Source organism: Arvicola amphibius, chromosome 8 (assembly GCF_903992535.2).
Source record: "Arvicola amphibius chromosome 8, mArvAmp1.2, whole genome shotgun sequence".
Lineage (NCBI taxonomy): Eukaryota > Metazoa > Chordata > Mammalia > Rodentia > Cricetidae > Arvicola > Arvicola amphibius.
Window position 1 is genome coordinate 73329973 of NC_052054.1, and position 23248 is coordinate 73353220.

Consider the following 23248-nt stretch of genomic DNA (forward strand, 5'->3'; position numbering starts at 1 on the left):
GGGGCTGCGGGGGGCGCCGGGCCGGGCGGGCGGCGGGCGGGGGCGGGGCGGCGGAATTCCCCGGCGCCGCCGGCCTGCGCACCCATTGGCTTGCACTCCTCCGTGACGTCACGGCAAAGGGAATGGGAAAACCCCCGCTGGTCACGTGATGGTGGGGGCGGGGCCGGCCGGGAAGAGCAGGCTTGGCACTGCGCAGGGTCTGGTGCCTGTCGCTGCCCATTGCACTGGCCGAGACCACTGAGGCCTTGCCAGGGTTCGCCCGCGCCCTATTCACAGAACAAGCTGAGAAACGGGCACCCCTTACTCCCTCACTAGGACTTGAACCTGCTGTTTCTCAGGCTGGAAAAGGAAGTCAGGAGCGGGAAGTTAGCAACAATTGATGACATTTTTTTTTAACTTAAAAATTTTTGAGATCTCATCTAGCCCAGACTGGCTCCCAGTTCTCCGCATAGCTAAAGATGACCTTGAACTTCAGATCCTTCTGCCTCCACCTCCCAAGTGCTGGGATGACAAGCATGCACCACCACCTGGTTTATGCAGTACTGAGGATTGTACCCAGGATTTCTTGCATGTTAGACAAGCACTCTATCTTCTGCGCTAGCCCCTTGGTGATCTCTTTCTGACAGCTTCTGTAAAAATCTGTGTGTTCTGTTCTACTTCTCTCAGTCCGTGTGACCAATGATTCCTGCAACTTATGCTGTATGCTTAATCGAGCACCTGCTGCATGCTGATGCAGCCCGTAATAAACACTAGGACACAGCACCTGCTGCATGCTGCAGCCTGTAATGAACACTAGGGCACAGCACGCCGAAAATCAGGCCCAGTTCCTGCTCCCAGGAGACAGAAAACTGCAGCAGTGAATGGGATGACAGTGGTAGCTCCCGCTACACAGCAAAGCAAAATCATGGTTTTGGTTTTGCTGTGAAGCTCAGGCTGGCATTTGAACCCATAGCAGTCCTCTTGCCTTGGGCTTCTGAGTGCTGGGATCACAGGGACCCATCATGGCTAGCTAAGAGCAAAATTTTTCTTGCAATGGAACACATTAGACCTAGACTTTGAGAACCAAGTGCTCTTAATTCTCAGCTATGCCAAGGTACATAAAACAGCCACAGTCCATAAATAATCAGGAGTGTGACTGCTTTCTAACAGACCAACAATTTGATGGATATGAAAATGAGAACATCACTTAACTTTCAATGTATTTTTTTTCTTTTTGCACAAGAGGGGTCATGTACTGGTGTAGTAGGTAAGTCCGGGTGGAAATCTCATAATACAAGCCTCAGAGTTGGATTTACCAGTCATACCAGTGCTTTCCTTTAGTTTTTTCCTACTGTCCGGCTGAGGATGTGACTTGTGATAGAATGCTTGCCTAACACGTATGAGTTCCTAGGCTGTACCATCAGCAGCACACAAAAATATCATAGCCAGGTACTGGAGAGGAAGAGGCAGGAGTTTCGCTGACAAGTAGTGAATTCCAGGACAATGGCTGCATAGCAGGATCTTGTCTCAATTCAAAGCATAAAGGAGGGAAAAAGGAGAAAAATAAGGGAAATAGGGTGTGGTTCAGTGGCAAAGCCCCTGTCTAGAATCCCCCAGTGAAAGGCTGGGGTTGGCTCAGTGGTAGAGCCCCTGCCTAGAATCCCCCAGTGAGAAGATGGGGGTGTAGCTCAGTGAGAGTCCCTTCTTAGCATGCAAGACTTGGATTGGTTGCCCAGCATCAAGAAAGCAAATGCCAACACCAGTCTTGGATCTGACACAGCAGGACTGTGAACTCAAGAGCAAATCTGAGCACCAGGCAAGATATCTCACATCAGTAATTTCAACACTTGGAAGGCTTAGGCAGGGAATTGCCATGAGTTCTAGGCTAGTCTAGGCTACTGATGGCAAGACCCTGCCTCAAAAAATAAGCGGTCTCCCAAAAGAAGTTGTAATTTCAGGGTCCTGAATCAATTTCTTGTGCTCAAATCCTAGGTTTTTCTGGACAGTTATATAACCCCAGGCAACTGATTTCCCCACTCACTCTGGACTTGAGTTTCCCCAACATCCCCAAGGATGCTGTGAGGGTTCAATAAAGACACAGCACAGCTGACCCTTGTCATAGCCTTTCGTGTGCCTGCACCATTCAAACTTCTCGTCAGGCTACATAAACCAAGCTGGCCTCTGCTTCCTGAGTGCTGAGATTAAAGGTGTGTATCCCCACACGCAACTTTGGAAACGCTCTGCATTTCTCGTTTGGAGGTACAGATAAACTTCAAAGGGCTATCATGAACATGAAAAAAAAATTATTACGTAACAGTGCTGTACCCTGCTCTCACAGCTGAAGACAGCGTAAGGCGCATGCATGGTGTTTCCCTTTTTTTTTTTTTTTTTTATTGTTTCAAAGTGTCAGGTAACACAGACTGGTCTCAGACTCCATTTATAGTCAGGATGACCTTGAACTCCTGATCCTTTTGCCTCCACTTCCCAAGCGCTGGCATTACAAATGTGTGCCAGCATGCTAAGTCCTGTTCTGTAGCCCAGGCTGGCCAAAACCATCAAATCCTCCTGCCTCAGCCTCTCAAAATCGAGGATGAGATAGGATACAGAAGTTTCTAGGGTTTCTGCCAGGTTGTGAGCTTCACAGGGCTGTGATGGAATGCTGGTCCCTGTGGTGTATATAGAACTGAGCCAGTGGGGCTCAGAAGCTGCTAACCAAACATTATAGATCCACCCACCAGCACACCAGTAAGGGCTCCGGACATGTTCAGATGTCTGTGAAAGCAAAAGGACATGGCAGTCACTAAGACAACCCTAGCCATGTTCTCACAAGTTAAGTCTCGGTCCAGGGAAGGGACCTTGCCATGATGTACCAGTGGGCAGAGCTGCTGGGAGAGCATCAGGACTTGGGGGTGAGAGATTTCCTGGAAGAAACACCAATGCATCCTGCAGGTACTTGGGTCCCATGTAGGGAGGTTATGGGGCATGCAAAAGCCCCTGAGATCTCACCTGTAGGAGTCTTGTGCTTTTTTTGTTTGTTTTTCAAGACCTGTTTTTTTTTTGTGTGTGTGTGTGTAACAGTTCTAGCTGTCCTGAAACTAGTTCCTGTAGAAGACCACGCTGGCCTCAAACTCACAGAAATTCATCTGCCTCTGACTCCTGAGTGCTGGGTTAAAGGCATGTGCCACCACCACCCAGTGAGTCTTGTACTCTTCTGAGGACCCTGGGGAGCCATGGCAGGTTGAGTAGGAGCCCAGCAACTACCCTGAGCGAAAGACTTCTGACTTCCTTGCTTGACTCAGGAGGGTGGGGAAGCAGGTGGAACCTGGGTGGACCTTGGTCCAGGGCCTCCTTGCAACATGGATGAGTCTACAGTATCTGAGAAGATATGGTGAATAGCCAAGTAGCTATCACTTCTCTAGAGTGAGCAAACCCAGTTCCTGGTACTGACAGCTCAGCTGGCTCTTGAAGCCAACGTTGTTTAGGGACATTGCAATGTCAACCAAGAATTCACTCTGTACTGTTGCAGCCCAGGTGGTAAACTGGTACAAGACCCATTCAGGCATCCCCATTGAGGAGTGCTGAGTAGGGCCTATCCCTCTTGGGGGTGGCCTCTTTATACTGGTAGTGTCTAGTGTTCCAACCCTGCCTGGTTTCATGTAGCTGAACCACAGGGACACTGGATGTTTTCAGCCAGCACTCTCATGGGAGTCTAAGATGAAGAATCCTTTGGGAGGCCCCTTGCAGGGCAGTGTCATGCGTTTGGGTACGTGTGCCACCATGTATGCATGGAAGCAGACAATACTGCACCTGGTTCCCTCCCTTCTGCCTTATGTGTGTCCTAGTGATCAATTTAGATTGTGTGGCCTTGTGGCACAATAGTACTAACCCAGGGTGTCAGGGCTGTGTAGCAAATGCCTTCACCCACCGAGCCACTTACTATCTCTCTGAGACAGAGCTGCCATTTGCAGCTCAGGTTAGTTCTGACTTACGGGCACGTGCCACCATGACTGGTTTATGCAGTGCTGGGCATTGCTCATGCTAGGTAAGCAGTATTTAAAAAGCTAAGGAACAACCCCAGATCCGCATTCCCTGTCATTTACCTCCAGGTCTCCCTCCCAGACCTAAGCCAGCTGCCCATTCCAGGCAAGGAAGGCAGTGGAGGTGCGGTGGTTGAGCTTAAGTTAAACACCCATATGAATTTATTAAATCCAGACTCTGTTAAAGGGTGGCGGTCTGGGAGCAGGGTGGTCAGGGGATGAGGGACAAGATGATGGAGGACCACAGGCATCCCACAGAGGAGCCCTGGCCCCTTCCCCGCCTGGCCCACCCTCGGCGCCACATTGGCTTCATCATGATTCCCGATGGTGCTGGGCTGGCAGGGCGAGATGTCTGCAAACACACAGGAACAGACGAATAGACAAGACGACCGATGGTGTCTTCACATACATACAGCCATCCCTGGCCCGCCTGGCCCTCATCTCACACACTGGGCCCTGGCCCTAGGGGGCCTCCTGCCGCCCTGGCCTGATCTGTCCAGGAAGAGGGCGACAGGGAGGGGAGGGGAGGGGCCGGGGAGGTGGGTGGTGGTCACCAGGAGCAGATGAGGACCCAAGTGGCTAATCCATTTTCTTGTCCTCTGCTGGCTTTGGAGGGGCTTCCTGGGGCTGGCTGGCAGTACTGGCCTCAGGAGTGGCCTTTGGGACTGTGGAGGCATCCTCTTCAGTGACAGCCGTGCTGGACGCAGGTGTGAGAGCCCCTGCTGCAGTGGGCGCCTGGGCTTTGGATGCTGCTGCTGAGACATCTTCTCCACTCATACCAAACTCGTTCACACGGGTGGGGTCAACGCGGTAGATCCACCGTTGGTAGAGGTAGATGAAGAAAACCACATCTGGGGGAAGGGGCTGTGTGAGGTGCATGGCCCACCCCACCGGGGAATGAAGTTCTTTCCTGCCCACTGCATCCCATGTCCCTATGTCCCCTGGGCCTCACCGTCCCGCAGGCAGCCAATCCGATACATGACAGGCATCTTGATGACAAAAGCAAACAAGTCATCAATGAAGGTGTTAAGGGCCTTGTAGGTAAGCATTCGCCATGGCAAGTGAGCCACAGACTTGAGCTTGTAGTTGATGAAGAGCTGGGGTGTCATGGTGATGAAACCTGAGGGAAGACAAAGGACACCGTGACCAGTCACCCCAGCTCACTCTGCTTTTCCAGCACAGTCTACCCCAGGGTCTTTGCATTTTCTTTCCAACAATTTGTTTTGTTTTTTGAGACAGGGTCTTAGGCTATAGCCAGGATGGCTTTGACCTCAGAGATCACTCTACTGCAGACTTTCAAGTTTAAGAGTGTATAGGTTGAGTCATCACACCCAGATCTTCATGTTGTCCCCCTGGTCACCTCTAGGGACTATTTAGACATCCTTTCCTCAGAGTGGTTCCTAAGCCCCACCTAAGTGCACCCTTTATTGTCTGTACGTATCACTTGCTATGAATGCTTAGCTTCTCTTTGCACTTTGGGGCCCCCACAACACAGGAATTCCTCTCTTCGACCAGGACAGAAGCCTCTTTAGGGCTTCCTAGTCCCATGCCTCCCTACACTAGATGGGCATTGTCTGAAATGGGTCTGCCTCCCCTACTGACCAGTGAGCCCCAGGACAAGACTTGGCTGCCATGCTCACTATAGCTCGAGAACATGGGCCTGAGATGGTCTGCTGGTACCAGCCCTCTAGGTGGGGCAGTCAGGCCTGGCAGCCAGCTTCAAGGCTGTGGGTACAAGAATGATGGGCCTGACACTGTGGCAGGCCCTCCAGGCAGGGTAGAGCTGAGCCTGCTCACCAAAGGTCAGCAGGAAGCCGTAGAGCATGCTGAGCACCCACGAATACCAGCCCTTGTGCTCCAGGTACAGAAGGCTGTAGACGGCATAGCAGCCCAGCAGCGGAAAGAGGATCCATGACAGGTACCGGAACGCCATCTGTGGGGGTCACAGGACGGGCTGGGGCTGGCTCTGCAGGCCCTGTTCAGTGGCCCTACTCCTTGTCCTCTTCCACCCACACCTGGTCCAGCAGGCTGGGCCAGGGGAATTTCCAGGTGACTCTGGGAACTCTGGACTCAGCCAGGAAGTAGATGTGACAGGCGGGGAATAGAGGGTGTGATATGGGCCTGGCAGTGATCTGGCAGGCAAGACCAATGGCCCAGCCTGTCTCTCATGAGTGTGAGTACTTGGAGACCACCCCAGGGCCAAGGGGTCACTCACATCATCATATACTTTGGTTGAAGACTCAATGTAGGTAGACTTGTCTTTGAAGGTTGGGCAGGGGAAGATTCCTGCTACTCTGTGCTCCCGGTCCAGCTGTAACCGGGAAGGAGGTCAAGGTCAGCTGGGACCTGACTCCTGCCACTCCCCAGTCAGAAAGGCCCCTGCCCTTCCTCACTCCTCCCAGTTCCCCTGCCCTAATGTGACCCAAAAAAAATCCCCTGTTGCAAAAATCCCCTAGGTCTTGGGAGCCAGGCAGGCGTCGGGAAACCCCTAGAGACCAAGGCAGGGCCTGGCTGGGCAGGCGACCCCCTTCCCAACCTGCAAACCCCACAGCAACATGGTGCCTGACTCACCCGGACATCCATGACTTTGGTAATCTTCCAGAGGTCGATGAGGACCCCAATGAAGACGCTGACCTGTACCACAAAGTTGGTCTCATTGTCCAGGATATAGAGGAGAACTACAAAGGACTGGAAAACGCCAAAGAAGACAGAGCGCACTGACAGCCCCTCCAAGGACTGACGGCTGTTCCAGAACTGGATGTCTGCAGAGGGTGTGGGCACAGGCAATTAGCAACCTTCCCTGGGCTGCACTCTCTCCCACAAAAGCGGAGGGCACACAGGATCTTTTCCATGGTCACATGGGACAGGAACACCCTGTGCCGTGGGGTTGGTTGTTTTCTAGTGAGGACATTCAGGTGTAAGGAGACAGTTAACAACTCTAAGGTGTACAGTCTTGTACGGTAGAACCTGGGCAGACACCAGGTCAGTATCACAATGCTGCTTCCTGGACAGGAAGATCCAAAGTACATGCTTGGGGACCTTCTCTTCTGGCCTCCCACTCCAACCATGGGCTTCCTTAGGGCAGAGACAAGCCCTGGTTTCTGGCCTCCATGTGGACACCTGGGGGAGCTGAGTTGATGACATCCTCCTATTTCCTAGTCTCCCCCTGGTGCCTGGTTTCTAGGTCACAGTAGATCATAGGCGTACAGGACCCCAGGCCTTTGTGACACAGGAGCATGGACCCTGGTTCACACGACCAAACGTGGGGCTGAGCACACCCCATTCACAAGGTCATCCATCCCCCAGGACAGTGGGGCACCTGGTACAGGGAGTAAAGCCAAGCTCATGCCTGCTGCCATGATATGTGGCAATACCTGTACCCCACTAATCTCTATGCTGTATCGGTTTTGTTGTTTAGGGTTTGTTTTGTAATACTGGGGACAGACCCAGCATCACACACAAGATAGGCCAGCCCACCCTCTTCTCTATTCCAAGGCAGCAGAGCAAAGGAAAGCTCCCTATGTAAGGCCTTCCAGGAGAGGCCACACTGAGCACACTGAGAACCCCTCCAGTTTGCCCACCATTTTCTTTTGCTTCCACTGTGCAATGTCAGCATGACAGAGGTTCCCATCACTCCTGCCAATCCCGGGAGCTTCAGGACATCTCCCAACTCCCTGCACTGTGGCCACAGGCCTAGAAACTGACTGAGCAGTTGGAATGACTGCCACAGCAGAACTGTGCAGCTGCAGGCCGCAGTTCCAGTCACTAAGCCTCTGCTTCCTCACCTGGAGTTGAACAGAGCGATGGGCTGTTCCAGAACTGGGTAGATGCATGCTGAGGCCTTCCTGACAGGCATGGTACTGGGAGCAGCCCCGGGGCTTCCCTTTCCCTTGGCTTTGGAGTTCCCCGCCCTGCTTCCTGGTGTTGCCACCCTGGCCTTGGCCCAGGCAGCAGGCCCAGCCCCTCCCTCAGCTCTGTGCCTAGTAGGGTCACTATCCCTCCAGCCCATGAGGACTCTAGAGTGCAGGTGAGAGACCCCAGGCACAAGGAGAAACAGGGAGGAGATACTGCCTCTGCAGTTACCTTGATATCCCAGGACCCCATGCCTACCATTTTTGAAAGCCAGGAACTCAAAGACACTGTGGACGATGGAGACGATGATGGTGAGTGCCAGCAGATATGGGCTGGTTTCCAGCAGGGCCACCTGGGGAGGGGAGCTTATGAGCATTGCCCTGTCACTGCTGTGGCACCTCACTTCCAAAAGCCATTCCCCAATGTCCTTGGAAACCCTAGGCAGGACCTGGTAAGACCACTGTAGACCTGCTCTAGGGACCACCAGAGAGACAGCATTAAGCTCAAGAGCAAAGCAGGCCAGGGGAGGGCACAGGAGAGTGAGCTAACACAGGGGTCAGACAGAGAGGTACGAGAGAGGAACAGAAAAGAACAGTGTGGAATGGTGGCCCAGACAAGCCAAGCCTAGACCCAGAGCACACAAGATGATGATAGGAGACAGAAAGGGACTGAAAAGACATGAGGAGAAAGCAAAGAACTCAAGTCAGGGAGCCATGTCACCAGGGTTGGGGACCCACTTCCTGCCTGCTGCTTGGAGTGGGGAGCCTAGGCAGTTGCAAAACCAGGTTTGGGGGAGCGCTGGGTGGGAGTCCTCACTTCCCCTTGGGCCATGGCCACCCCACACACCTTCACCGAATCCTGTTCCTCGTCTGATTGTTCATACAACTCGTCACCTAAGAAGTTCCAGGGTGACTTGGTACTCTGTGCAGCATAGAGTTGCCAGCGCCACAGTGACAGCGGACAGAAAGAGACACGCAGTGGAAGGCTGGCCAGGCTCTCATTGATGGGGTAGTAATCCTTCTGCAGGTTCCAGTAGTCATTGAAATAGATGATGGGGTAGTAGTCGCCACTCACAGCATCAAACTTCACATCTGTGGGCACACAGGGTGGTGGGCACCGCTCAGCCTGGCCTGGGCACCACATACCATTTCCTTTCTTTTCTTTTGGTTTTTCAAGACAGGGTTTCTCTCTAGCTTTGAAGCCTGTCTTGGAACTTGTTCTGTAGACCAGGCTGGCCTCGAACTCACCTGTCTCTCCCTTCTGAGTGCTAAGATTAAAGGTGTGTCACCACTACCCGGCAACATATAGCATTTCTTTTTTTTTTTTTTTTTTTTTTTAAATGTTTATTTATTTATTATGTATACAATACTCTATCTTGTGTGTATGTCTGCAGGCCAGAAGAGGGAACCAGACCCCATTACAGATGGTTGTGAGCCACCATGTGGTTACTGGGAATCGAACTCAGGACCTTTGGAAGAGCAGGCAATGCTCTTAACCTCTGAGCCATTTCTCCAGCCCCATATAGCATTTCTTGATTGTGCCTTGAGGAGCAAAAGGTTCCCTGAACCTCCAGGGAAAGCACGCAGTGGCAAAGGCAGCAGCCTTGAATTAAGGCCACCAAAGCTTGTCTCTGGTACAGCTTACACTAGGATCATGTACCCCCAGCTCTATAAAGTAGTAAGAAACCAGGTGCAAACCTACACTCAGGGACAGTCTGCAGGTCATTCCCTGCATAGTGGCCAGGCCTTGCCCATGATGAGTATGAGAGACGAGCCAGAGGGCAGAGGCACAGCGTGGTCAGGAGAGCATACAACTACAAGGGTCTCAGATGGGGTTGGGGAAGACAAGGCTATAGGCCTTGGGCTTTTGGCTAGGCTTACATTGGTCCAGTGGGGGTGGCACGCTGCCCTTCACCCATGGGGTGTGGTCATCCACGATGTTGATAGTGATGTTGGGGTGCCAGTGTGAGATCACTTCCACAGGGCCATAGTCCTCAGCCCTCTGTAGGGAGATGGGAAATGAGCGGCAGGCCTCAGGCAGACAGTGGCCCCATAGCTACCACTGCTCATGCCCTCCCCTGACAAACGGGGTAGAACAGCAACCACCACAGCCATGTCTGGGAGGCTCACGCTGGAGCCCATCAGCTACTAAGCCTGCAGCAGACTTGAGATCCAACCATCCTCTACCTTCTCACCTGAAGGTAGGAGAGGCAGGCTGCCAGGAAACAGCGCCTGGCCCAGAGAAAGCACCTTTATTTTTAAAGAAAAAAAAAATTATTTATTTATTATGTATACAATATTTTGTCTGTGTATATGCCTTCAGGCCAGAAGAGGGCACCAGACTCCATTACATATGGTTGTGAGCCACCATGTGGTTGCTGGGAATTGAACTCAGGACCTTTGGAAGAGCAGGCCATGCTCTTAACCTCTGAGCCATCTCTCCAGCCCGAGAAAGCACCTTTGCATCCCCTCTCCTAGCATGGCTCTACTCCACTCTGGGACCATGCCTCCTGCCCAAAACCATGGGGAAAGGCGAGCTCATGTGCCTTTAGAAAAATGCCCTGGTTTGCTCAGCACACCATCTCCAGTGCCTGCTTTGTGCCAGCTGCACAGTGTCCATGTAGCCTCTCCATTTGCTGCCACTATAACTGAGATGGGTTCATGCTGCGGTGGCCACATCCCTGGACTCCTCCCAGGGAAGGTAACAGAGGTGTGTGCCACTTGGCCTGACCAAAGTTTGTCTGCAACTAGATGACACTAGCCCCCTTCTGCTTACCTTGATCATCTCCGGGTCAGCCTCTGTCTCTCCTGTTAGTAGGTTCTTGGTTTTCTGAAATCGCCTACGCTTGTATTTGTTGATCACTGTAGGCAGAGAGGGGTGGGTGAGGCCTGGAAATACTTAAAAGCCTAGATCCCAGAATGCTGTGCCATGGCAGCTGACTTCACTCGGGCAGCCCCAATCACCCGCTAATCTTGGGAAGCATCACTCCACCTTCACAGAGAAAGACCGCTACAGTCATCTGAGCAGAAAACAGAGCCTCCCTTCTCCAAACTTGCTGGGCCACTCCCTAGGCCAGCAGGGGACATCCATCTGCCTGAAACCCACACCAGGCCATTGATCCGTTCCTCAAGGTCTCCTTCCTGAATGGCGGTGGCCACTGTGTTTTTCTGAAACAGCAACTCACTATGTAATCTAGGCTAGCCTTAAACTTGAGGCCATCCTCCTGCTTCAGCTGTGGCTACAGGTGTGAGCCTCTTCTCCTGGACAGTGTCATCCTCAGGGCTCCATCATCACACACACCTGCCTCCTAGTTCACGCATGTGCTCTATGCCCTGGGCTCAGGGCAGGCCACACACGGGGGAGTCAGAGGACCATTTCAAAGAAGGCCTGGGACCAGCAACGTGAGAAGCAAACATGAGAACTCCGACACTGTGAATCCCCAACCACAAGTGGACTCACTTCCCCTTGCTACGATTAGGCTGGCCAGAATTCCCGCCACCTTGCCTGAGACAAGAGCAAAGAACTGACCACACCCTCTCAACTTGGATGCCGTCAGGCTCTAATTAATGTTGTGAAGGAAAACTGGAGCCTTGCTGGACCTAGTGGTCCAGTAATCCCAGAGAGGTAATGGCTGAGACAAGAGGATCAAATTAAGTTCAAGGCCAGCCCAAGCAACCTAGTGAGATCCTCTCAAAATAAAAATAGCAGTTGTAGAGATGGCTTGTGAGTGAGAGCACTAGTGTGCAAGCACACCTACAGAGGCAAAACACTCAAATACAAAACCTCAATCAAAAAGAATAAATGTGGCTGTGCATGGTGCACGCCTTTACTCCCAACACTCAGGAGGCAGACGCAGGCAGATCTCTGTGAGTTTGAGGACAGCCTGGTTGAGTTACAGCCAGGAAAACAAACAGACCTGTCTCCAAACACAACAATAACAAAAAAAATTAAAACTGATAAAATGGGCTCAGGACTGTCAGTAGTAGAGCCCCTGCCTAGAATCCCCCAGTGAGGAGCTGGGGTGTGGATGAAAGCACAGCACTTGTCTAGTGTGTGAGAAACCCTTTATTTCCAGTACTTAAGAAGCCGAGGATGCAGGAGGATCTCTGAGTTCAACGCAAGTCTGGTCTATAGCGCGAACTCCAGGACAGTCAGGGCTACACAGAGAAACCCTGTCTTGGAAAACAAAACAAAACAAAACAAAACAAAAACAAAAAAGGATTCTAATAGGGCTGGAGAGATGGCTCAAAGGTTAGGAGCATTGCCTGCTCTTCCAAAGGTCCTGAGTTCAATTCCCAGCAACCATATGGTGGCTCACAACCATATGTAATGGGGTCTGGTGCCCTTTTCTGGCCTGCAGGCAGAAACACAAACAGAATATTGTATACATAATAATTTTTTTTTTTTTTAAAAAAAAGGATTCTAATAAGAAATGCCTCAGTCCCATGGGAACAGAGAAGCCCTGTTCTGGTAGGCCAAGCTTCTAAAGCTGATCCATCCAGAATGGGGTCACAGGTGCCTAGTACAACTGGGGTGTGACACATATTCAGTATGACATTTGTTCCCCAAAGCAATGAAAAGTATCATATTTGTTCTATCAATTCCATGTTGAAACAATGTTGAATTCAGCATTCATTTTTCTGGTATGACATGGGCGCCTGTGTGTGGAAGCGCATGAGTGACTTTGTGGGCATGTGGAGGCCTGAGAAAGATACCGGTTGTTTTGATTGTTTTCTACTTTATATACCAAGGTGCGGCCTTGGCTGGAAGGGAGGGCTTGCCGGGCAGCCTTGGCAGTTTACATGGATGCTGGGGAGATAACGCTGGTCCTCACTTTAACTACAGAGCCATCTACCTGGCTACTTTCTTTGCTTGTGATCTGGCTATATAGCCTAGAACTTACTATGTATTCTAAGATAGCCCTGAGCTCACCACCCACCTGCCTCAGCCTCACAGTGCTGGGATTAAGGTATTTACTAGCATGTGTGGCTCAGTCCACGCTGGCAGTTGTCACTATTGATAGGTAGGTAGTTTCTTTATTTCCCTATAGACTTTTTACAGCAGTTAAGTTATAGACACCTCCTCCACAGACAGTGCTGCCCCAGATCTTGGGAGAAAAGGGGGCTTTTTTCCAGTTTTTTTTCTTAGGGGGGTGGTGGGCACAGGGTATCACACAGCCCACACTGACCTTGAATTTCCTAAGTAAGCAAGAATAACCTTGAATTTCTGCTCCTCCTCTATCTCTCTGAGGCCGGAATCACGGGTGTACACCACCACATCTGGTTTGCTGCACAAAGGATCCAATCCAGGACTTCCTCATGCTAAGCAAGAACTCTGCCAACTGAGCCCCAGCCTTAGGATGCAGCTGATTTCAAAGCCACTGTTCTGTGTCTGACTCTGATCAGCTCCTTCCCTCCACTCCAGCCAAGTTTATCGTCACCTTTCGTCCAGCAGTTCTATGCTCCACCTGCCCAGTCTCCCTCCCGCCCCACACCCTTGGTTTTTTATTTGTTTGCTTATTTGTTTTTCAAGACAGAGTTTCTCTGTGTAACAGTCCTGGCTATCCTGGAAGTCACTTTGTAGCCCAGGCTGGCCTCAAATTCACTGAGATCCACCTGTCTCTGCCTCCCAAGTGCTGCGATTCAAGGCATGCGCCACCACTGCCTGGCCACCTCCCCTTTCTTACTCTTTGCTTTTATTGAGGCAGTTTCGCTAAGAAGCCTAGGCTGGCTTTAAACTCGCCACTCTGCCTCAGTCTTAGCCCTCAACTCCCTAGCTAGGATGCCAGGCATGCATCATACCCTGTTGGGGCAGCTGGCCCAATCCCTGCGTTCAGGGGCATGGCTATCCCAGGGGAGTAGGGTACCCTTAAAAAGGACCGGGGCGCCGGGCGGTGGTGGCGCACGCCTTTAATCCCAGCACTCGGGAGGCAGAGGCAGACGGATCTCTGTGAGTTCGAGGCCAGCCTGGTCTACAAGAGCTAGTTCCAGGACAGGCTCCAAAGCCACAGAGAAACTCTGTCTCGAAAAACAAACAAACAAACAAACAAACAAACAAACAAAAAAAAAAGGACCGGGGCCCAGAAGAAGCCCCTGTTCTTGTCCCCCACGTTACCCTTTGCTTCGCTGGACCCTTGGCTCTGTAAGTTCCCTTATTTCTCCTTTTATTAAAACTGATTTATTCTAAAAGGACTATTTTTGGTCATTTCCAAACTCCTCCGACCGCGGCTACAATGCCCAGATTCACCTGCTCTCACTTGCAAGTCCCTGAGTGTCCCAGAGCTAGGAACAGAAAAATGAGGCCAGTACCTGTCTCATCAATCCCTAATCCCCAGAGCACAGGGTTCTTGCCCGCTCTATAGGACTGAGACTTTGCATGTCACACTCCAGACAAGATCCACCAGGATCAGAAGGGAGGCAACTTACTCCGGGACATGTGGACAGTGGCAAGTCGGCGATACAGGGCCTTCTGCCGAGGGTCTGGGTGGAAGCCACTCTTGGTGAAGTAGACATGGATATAGATGGATCCATTCTGCTGTACACTCTACAAGAGAAGGTAGCCAGTGGGTAGGGAGTAGAAAATGCCAAGGCTGCTTGTCACTTGCCTACAGCAGCTTCCACTTACTTCCGACTCTCCAGCTACTTCCTGAGGACTCAGGGCATAGAGACAGCTGACTGGTTTTGCCTCAAGTGCTGGAGCAAGATAGACTGAAGGTCAGATCCCAGATGGACCGAACACTGAGAGTTGGTACTGGCTTCCGTAAGCTCAGGTGTCCTTCACAGGACTCAGTGCCTCAACTGTGGGATGCAGGTCATCCCACCACTGCAGCAAGGCCTTCCCAGAGCACCCAGCCAACTTGCCGACTGGCCAGCCCTGCTCTAGTGTGCCATGATGCCCATCACTACACTTCACTGCACTGCGACAGGGTCATGACACGATCCTGCTTTGCTGATGAGGCTCTGGGTGCTCATATACACAAGGGTTTGCAGACAGGCTGCAAGAGAGTCAGAACCCAGTTGTTTGAAAGCCATCTGTGGCAGTATATGCCTCTACTTCTAGCTGTAGCAGGAAGACTGAGAGTTTGAAGCAAGTCTGGGCCACGAAGGAAGATCACATTATGATACAACAAAACAAAACAGAAAATAACTAGACTGTAAGCCCATGACCCTCCTTGCCACTCCGAACTCCATGTGCCATCTCCTGCTGGCCCTCTGGCCAAAGGCTTCCTCACCTTAGCTCTCCCAACTGCCCAAGAATGGGGACTTTAGGGGAGGAAACCCAAGCTGTGACAGGAGGAGGTGAACCGTGCAGGGCACTGGGGAAGGAAAGGAGAGCCCAAGTCTTCTCTGTCTGACCTTCAAGCAGAGCTTGGCCCACACTCTTCTCCAAGCCCCCAGGAGCTTCTTGGGAGGTGAGACCTGAGTCCCCATGACCATCTTATTGGTTCCCATCCTTTTCTGAACCTCAAGAAAGGGCCTGGGATTGACAGTATAGCCAGCAGTATCACTGGAGTCAGAGACCGTGTCCGCTCAGTTCCAGCCACTGAGAGGTGGGGCATTTCTCTTCCCCCATTCCTAAAGTCTGCTGGGCACAAAGGACAGGAGCTCCGCCACACCGTGAGTTCAAAGTCTGCCTGGACAACTCAGCAAGCCCCTAGCTCAACATGTAAAGTAAAAAAAACTGGAGGCCGAGGTCATGTGTGACAGCACATTTTATAATCCATGTAGTTGGGATATTGAGGCAGAAAGTTTAAACCAGCTTCTGCTACATAGCAAGACTAACCTGAGCTACACAAACTATCTCAAAAACTAAAACCCACCGGCAGAGGATCCAGCTCAGCTCTATGGTACTTACATAGTGTGCAAGATAGATGCTCTAGCTGGGCGGTGGTGGCGCACGCCTTTAATCCCAGCACTCGGGAGGCAGAGGCAGACGGATCTCTGTGAATTCGAGGCCAGCCTGGTCTACAAGAGCTAGTTCCAGGACAGGCTCCAAAGCCACAGAGAAACTCTGTCTCGAAAAACAAAACAAAAAAAAAAAGATAGATGCTCTAGGTTCAACTGCCAACACTGAAAATAAAAACTGTTGAATGTCTGTGTGTGCCCAGTCCTCTGCTGGACGGTGATGACACACACATTGCTACCCTCCTAGGTCTCAAGGACTGGTGAGAAAAGTCTGTGTCCAGACAGAAGACCCAGCATGCCTAGCCTACAGAAGTCAACAGGCCGTGAGGCTAGAGAACGTACTTAAACCAGCTAAGAAAGGCTTCCTGGAGGCTGCAGGCCTTGGACCCAGAGCTAGGGAGCCAAATGACTCTTCCACTAGATGCTGACCTTGGGAAAGCCACCAAGCTGCAACTAACCCCAGTTTCACCTATCACACAGACAGTAGACAGTGACAGCTACACGAGACAGTAATAAGTTACATGCTTTTGGTTTTGAGACAGATCTTCCCATTAATTCCTGGCTAGGTCTTGAACACATGATAATCCTCCTGCCTCAGCTGTCCAAGTTTCTGGAACTATAGGGGAGTGCTACCACACCCAATTGCAACACTTCTCAGTTTACAGGGTATAGAAGTTTCCATGCATCAGCCTGGCTCGGGCCTGCACAGCAAATGCCCCATCACCATTTATTTGTATAACCTTGAAGCTATGCTGTTTGGCATCGTTGTGCTAAGTAGGCCCTCAGGGACGGTGACCGATGGCTAACTGGCTAAAGCTGGGGATCACACTACACTGGCGGTGGCTGCAAGGACCCAGGCCAGAACAGGGTAGGGGTTACCTGCGGGATATCAAGCTCTGCAAAGTGCTCATAGCAGCCATCCGAGTTCTCCCCACTAGTCCAGTCGCCGTACACCAGGTCATGCTGCTCCCAGAAGAGTGCTGAGGTGGCATTGAAGTCTGTGAAGTGCTCGTGTTCTGAGATGTATACGTGCAGGTTCTGTGGAGAGAGGAGGGTGTTGGGGTTACCAGTCGGACGTTCATGGGATGACAGTATTTGTGGACAGCGCCTAATGTAAACTGGTAAACTCAACTTTTGCTTTTGTCTTGTGCTGGCTCTGCCCTGAGCTATGACATCAAGGAGCTTCAGATTGCCAATAACGAACTTACACACAAGGGGAAACAGGACCACCACAGATGGCTGTGGAGACCTGGGACAAGCAAGTCAAAGGCCAGTGCCTCAGAAGGGAAGGCAAGCTTGGTGACCCCCTCCCCTGTTCAGCCCGGCTCCGCCCTCATCAGGATCCACTATTTGGTAGTGGTCTGCTAATAGGCTGGGAAATGCAGCAACAGAATCAAAGCAAACGTGGATCTAGAAGGGGCTGAGCAGTCTGGTGATTGTGCCGTTAACCCAGTCACCCTGTTGCCTATGACCCACGAAAGCCGAACATGTTTCTGGAAGAAAACTCCCAGGGACCCTGTTGCAGCAGGTGCACAACAACCAGGAAGACTGCAACACGAGGTCCCCAGAGTCCTGTTTCCTCAGTCTCTGGGGTGACACAAGTCACCGATGGGGTAGAGCATCCAAATCCCATGTATCCACAGAGCTGAGAGCAGTCAGGAAGTGTCCCCTCCTGCTGGCCCTTAACACACCACTCTCCCAGCCCCTCAAGTTCTTTCCCACCTAGCATTACCATTAGAGTGTCTTTGGGGAAGAGGTTGCGGCTGGCGACACGTGGGGCTCCTCCAGGTCCTGGCTGGTCCTGAGGGGATGGCCCTCGGCGGAACCAGCTGCTGATGGCCCAGATGATGAAGATCCTGAGGAAGAAAGAAGCAGCAGGTAAAGCCCTATATGCTATGCCAGCATCCAGTGGATCAGCCTCCACACTAGCCCCTGCTTTCTGAGGGCTGAGGCAGTGAGAAAGCAGTGGCGGAGCTAGTGAAGGCAAGGTACTATCTTGGACAGAGGTTAAAGCCCGTATGCAAGCAGGCTGCCATCCACACAGGGCCACCACCTTGACCCCTCCAGGACTTCATACCATGCATGGGAACAGGGCTCAGACACTCAGGCTCAGAGGTGGGAGTCTAAGGCAGTCAGGTAGGTGCTCTGGCCCCAAAGAGGCCTAAGGAAGATTCAAAGACCTGGACTCTTCCCACTGCACAGCAGAAAACCTTAGTGCAGTTGCTCTCAGTCTCAATGGCAGACTAAAAAAGATGGAGGTAATGGGTCAGTCTTTTTAGCCACAGAAAACCAGTTTTAGTGGTGGTGGTGTCTTTTTTTGTGGTATTAAGAAACTGAGCCAGGCCAGGTGGTAGTGGCACAGGTCTTTAATCCCAGCACTTGGGAGGCAGAAGCAGGTGGATCTCTCTTGAGTTCGAAGCCAGCCTGGTCTACAAGAGCTAGTTCCAGGACAGGCTCCAAAGTTGAAGAGAAACCCTGTCTTGAAAGACCAAAAAAAAAAAAAAAAAAAAAAAGTAAGAAAGAAATTAAACTGAGGCTTCTCATATGCTAGTCATATGCTACCACTGAGCCACACCCCAGCCCCTCACTGGCGGGTTCTAGACTTTGGCACTTAGCTATATCCTAGCCATTTTATTATTTTTCATTTCGAGCCAGGTTCTTATTAAGGTGTCTGAGCTGGCCTTGAACTTGAGATTTCTTCTTCGATCACCTGGCCTGGGCTGTCAGGCCTAGCTTGAGCAACCTTTTCAGTCTCATTCTCCCAACCAAACTAATCAAAAAGGCTTGACAAAGCTTATTACCAACTGTGGTGCACACCTATGATTCCAACACTTGAGAAGTGGTGACAAGAGGAACAGAAGTTCAAAATCATCCTTGATAGCACAGTGAACTCAAGGCCAAAAAACCCAACAAAATAAACTATAACTGCAAATCAATAACAGCAAAACAAAAAGATTAGACAGATGGTTGAGGAGCTGCTGCAGACTGGCTTATGGCTACGTCTCTGCACAACTGTCTTCATTATTAACTGACATAAGAGGGCCCACTGTGGGTGGTACCTGGTGACCCCAGGCTGCGTAACAACGCTGTATCTAAGCAAGTGACTTAACCAACAAGCAGTGTTCTTCAAGTTTCTGCTCCAGGCCCTACTGACTTCCCTCAACGTAACCCAAAGAATACGCCAAATAAGCCTTTCCTACCTTGGGTTGCTCTTCTCAGAGTATTTTATCTTAGCAACAGAAAAGTAACTAACACCACTTCTAAGTCCAGCACTAAAGAACAATGTCCTCTCCTGGGCTCCGCACGCACACTCCCGTGTGGACCACACATGCACATACTCACTCTCTTTCATACGCACAGAATTTTTTTTAAAATTAAAACAAAACAAAAAACTGCTGGGCGATGGTGGCACACACCTTTAATCCCACCCAGCACTCAGGAGACAGAGGTAGAAGGATCCCTGTGAGTTTGAGGCCAGACTGGTCTACAAGAGCTAGTTCTGGGACAGGCTCCAAAGCTACAGAGAAACCCTGTCTCGGGGAAAAAAAAAAAACGACAAAACAAAAAGTTAAAATCAATCAATAAAATAATTTGGTTTTACAGAATTACTATATGCTAAAAGATCAATAGCATGCAGTTCAGTGGTCAGGAGCTTATCTAGTATATGCAAAGGTCCTAAGTTCCACTCTACTACTTCATACACATGCACACATTATACCAATGTATTTTCTATTTAATAATACTGATGTAGCAAGGCTACAAAGGACCCTCCCTATCTCCATCAGAGGAACCAACTTACAGATCAAAAACACTAAGGAAATAGAAAACTGTAACTGGGCTTGGTGACAAGCTTGTAATTCAGGAGGCTGGAGCAGGAAGATCCTCTGAGCCCAGAGAATCAAGGCCAACTTGATTCTGTCACAGACTGTCTTCTGAAAAGCAATGGATTTGGGGTTGGGCTGACTGAGCAGCAAGCCCCAGGTTGTCTCTCTTCCCATAACCAAGGTCAAGGTTTCAGATTTACTCAGCCACGCATAGGTACTAGGAATCTGAACTGAGGTTCTCATGCTTGGCCACTGGGTCATCTCCCCAGCCTTGGTTGGCTTTTTGAGTAAGTCTCACTCTGTAGCTGAGGTTAGCTTAGAACTCACAACCCTTTCTAATTCAGCCTCTTGACTGCTAGAACTACAAGTACAACACCCACTCCCAGGCGAGACTCGACCTTTTGTGACCTTTGGGGGATGTGAAGAGCATGCACCTTCCCCGAGTTCTAATGGCATTATACACGGAGCATGGTGCCCACCCCATGAATGTTTTCCCTGTGTGAGCTTCTCTCCAACTATTTCATCAGGGGAAAAAGCATGTACAGCTCCCAGGGTGGAGCTCAGTGACAGAGGCTGTCCTGGCAAGTGCAAAGCCTTGGGTTTCAAAACCAGTGATGCAAAAAACACAACAAAAAATAACAACTAAAACAAATAAAAAAAAAAAAACCCACTAAGTGGAAAAGTACTATAAGTGAACGCTCAGTGGGTTGGTACTTCCTAGCTGGCCCCATTAGGGCAGGACCCGGCACAGGGACTTGCCTCTGCCTGTTGAAGCCAAGGAGCCCTGGGGTCTGGGGTCTCAGGGGCTGCAGCCCAGCTGAGCCACCTGCTCCCAGATACACAAAGCTGACAAAGGTCTGGAACCCGTGCTCTCTGGGGACCCTGCGGCCTCCGGTTTCCACTTCAGTAAATACTCCAAGGGAGAGCATGAGAACAGCACTGTCCCCGTCAGAGAGGCCTGTGGGCTCTCAGCCTTCTAGCCTTCTGTCCCATGTGTGGAACAAAGCAGGCTGGACCAGTGCTTTCTTGAGTTCAGGCCCTAGTCACCTGGAATGCATGTGAGGCCATCAGAAAATCACCTCTGGAGCCCTCTCAAAGGGCTTGTGGGACAAAGCTCTTCCTCTATGCACCAGGCCTTCACAGGTTTCCAAACTTCTCTGAGTAAAGCAGGCATGGTAGCTCATGCCTGTGATTTCAACACCTGAGAGAGTGGCAAGCAAGAGGACTGCTCAAGTTCCAGGCCAGACTAGACTATGGAGTGAGACCTAGTCTCAAACCAAACCAAAAACTTGCTTTAAAAAAAAAAAAAGGCAAGCCGGGCGATGGTGGCGCACGCCTTTAATCCCAGCACTCGGGAGGCAGAGGCAGGCGGATCTCTGTGAGTTCGAGACCAGCCTGGTCTACAAGAGCTAGTTCCAGGACAGGCTCCAAAGCCACAGAGAAACCCTGTCTCGAAAAACCAAAAAAAAAAAAAAAGGCAATAAATCCTTTATCCCACTACAAATAGCCTCCATTTATTTATATTTATTTGTTTCTTTATTGGCTTTTCAAGACAGGGTTTCTCTGTGTAGCCCTGGCTGTCCTGGAACTCAGAGATCCACTTGCATCTGCCTCTGAGTGCTGGGATCAAAGACGTGCTTTTTTTTTTCCTGGTTTTTTTCGAGATAGGGTTTCCCTATGGCTTTGGAGCCTGTCCTGGAACTAGCTCTTGTAGACTAGGCTGGTCTCGAACTCACAGAGATCTGCCTGCCTCTGCCTCACAAGTGCTGGGATTAAATGCGTGCGCCACCACCGCCCGGCAGGTGTGTTAATTTTACAGTCACAAGTGCATAAAGCTTATACACCAATGTGGTTGTGACAGCTCATAACTGTTCATTCCAGCTTTCGGGGGACAGAGGCAGGAAAATCACCAGGAGTTTAAAGCTAGCTGGAGTACAGTGAGTTTAATGTCAGTCAGGGATACATAAGTTGCTATCTCAATACACAAACAAACAAAACAACAATAACAAAACACATGCACGTATGCGAGACAAAGACAGGAGCTGTAGCTCAGGAGGTAGACATAACTTGGCATAGCTAAACTCTACATTCCCAAGTACTGTCAAAAAGAAAAGTCAAGCCAAGAGAGGAAGCACTTGCAGGTGTGTGCAGGCACACGTAGGTACGTGTGGGCACACGCATGCACGCACGAGAACTAACCATCTCTTTGCTCCTTTCCATGCCCCAGTCCTTCTCCAGCTCCACTCCAGGTGAAGGATGAGTTTAAATCCATGCACATCATCCTAACACAGAGGGCCACTGTCACATAATCTGTTTTGGGGAGCTTTGTGTATCATACAACTATGCCAGAATCTTGGTTCTCATCTCTAAAACTGGCACCCAGGGCTGGAGAGAGGGCTCAGTGGTTAAGAGCAGTGGCTGCTCTTCCAGCAGACCTGAGTTCAATTCCCAGCACCCACATTGTGGCTCACAACTCTGTAATCCCATGCAGAAATAAATAAAAATAAGTTAAAACAAAAAAAAGAATCTGGCCCAGGTGTGTGCTTCACATCTTAATCCCAGCACCTGGGAGACAGAGGCACGCGGATCTCTATGAGTTCCAGGCCAGGCAGTTACATGGTAAGATCCTGTCTCAGTAAAGAAAATGAAATAAAAATTGAATTCTACGGCTTGTGTGATGTATGTAGTGTGTTACTATGCAAGCCTGGTGACCATGTAAAGTAGAAGAAAACTCTACAAAGCTGTCCTCTGACCCCCACACTCACCTTCACTGCAGCACACACCAGACCACCAACATCAAATACAAACAACACATAATTAAAAAGTAAAACAACCTTTATGCTTAGCATATTTGGGGCTCTTAGTTCCAACCACAGCAACACACACAGACACACACACACAAAGACTCACACAGACAGACAGACACACGAGACACATACACAGAGGACTTGAAATGGATGAGATGGTCTGTGAGCAGCCGCCCACACCCTCCTGATGTCTGCTGCCACTAATTCTAAGAAAGGAATGCGCCTGCAGAGGCTGAATTGGAGCCCCCTCTGAAGGAAGCACCCCTCGGTACTAAGGCGCAGATTTCCAGATATGAACTAATGAGAAGCACTGGGAGAGTGAGGTGCAGGTCGTGAGGAAATGAAGGGAAGGACTTGAGCAAGCTAACCTGTCCTATAAGTTGCTTGGTGCATGAAAGCAAAAAGTGAGCCAGAAATGATAGCACAGATTTGCGATCAGCACTCAGGGAGTGGAGGCAGGACTGTCCCAAGTTACAGGCCAGTCTCGGCTACATATCAAGACACTGTCTCAACTGAGAGCGCGAGAGTGAGAACAAGAAGGGTGGGGAGAGGGAGAGAGGGGGAGGGGGATGATGATGAACAAGGAAACCCAAGGAGCTGGGCATGTAGCTCAGTTAACAGAGTGCTTACCTAGCATACAGAAAACCCTGGGTTTGCTCTCCAACACTGTATAAACTAGGGGGACAAGGAAGTGGGGGGCTAAATAAAATCAAAATACATTATGTACAGGTATAAAAATGTTATAGGAAGGCCATTATTATGTATAATTAATATATGCTAATAAAAACTTTAACCTCAACACCTAGGAAACAGAGGCAGGGGGATCTCTAGTAGTGTGAGGCCAG

At 50.5% G+C, this 23248-nt stretch overlaps 1 protein-coding gene across 2 annotated transcripts in view; it reads right to left on the reverse strand.

The window, feature by feature from the left end:
- Nucleotides 1-4155: 4155 nt before the first annotated feature.
- Clptm1 (CLPTM1 regulator of GABA type A receptor forward trafficking) overlaps nt 4156-23248 on the reverse strand; it is a 31227-nt gene continuing 12134 nt past the window's right edge. For both annotated transcript variants that reach the window (XM_038340058.2, XM_038340059.2), the window contains exons 3-14: nt 17505-17628; nt 16652-16810; nt 14294-14411; nt 10644-10729; nt 9749-9869; nt 8715-8959; nt 8127-8220; nt 6588-6778; nt 6232-6327; nt 5814-5949; nt 4969-5136; nt 4156-4867 (exon numbers count right to left, since the gene is read on the reverse strand). In XM_038340058.2, the coding sequence (XP_038195986.1) occupies nt 4596-4867; nt 4969-5136; nt 5814-5949; nt 6232-6327; nt 6588-6778; nt 8127-8220; nt 8715-8959; nt 9749-9869; nt 10644-10729; nt 14294-14411; nt 16652-16810; nt 17505-17628 (1810 nt within the window). In that variant the 3' untranslated portion in view covers nt 4156-4595. The remainder of the gene's footprint in view (nt 4868-4968; nt 5137-5813; nt 5950-6231; nt 6328-6587; nt 6779-8126; nt 8221-8714; nt 8960-9748; nt 9870-10643; nt 10730-14293; nt 14412-16651; nt 16811-17504; nt 17629-23248) is intronic.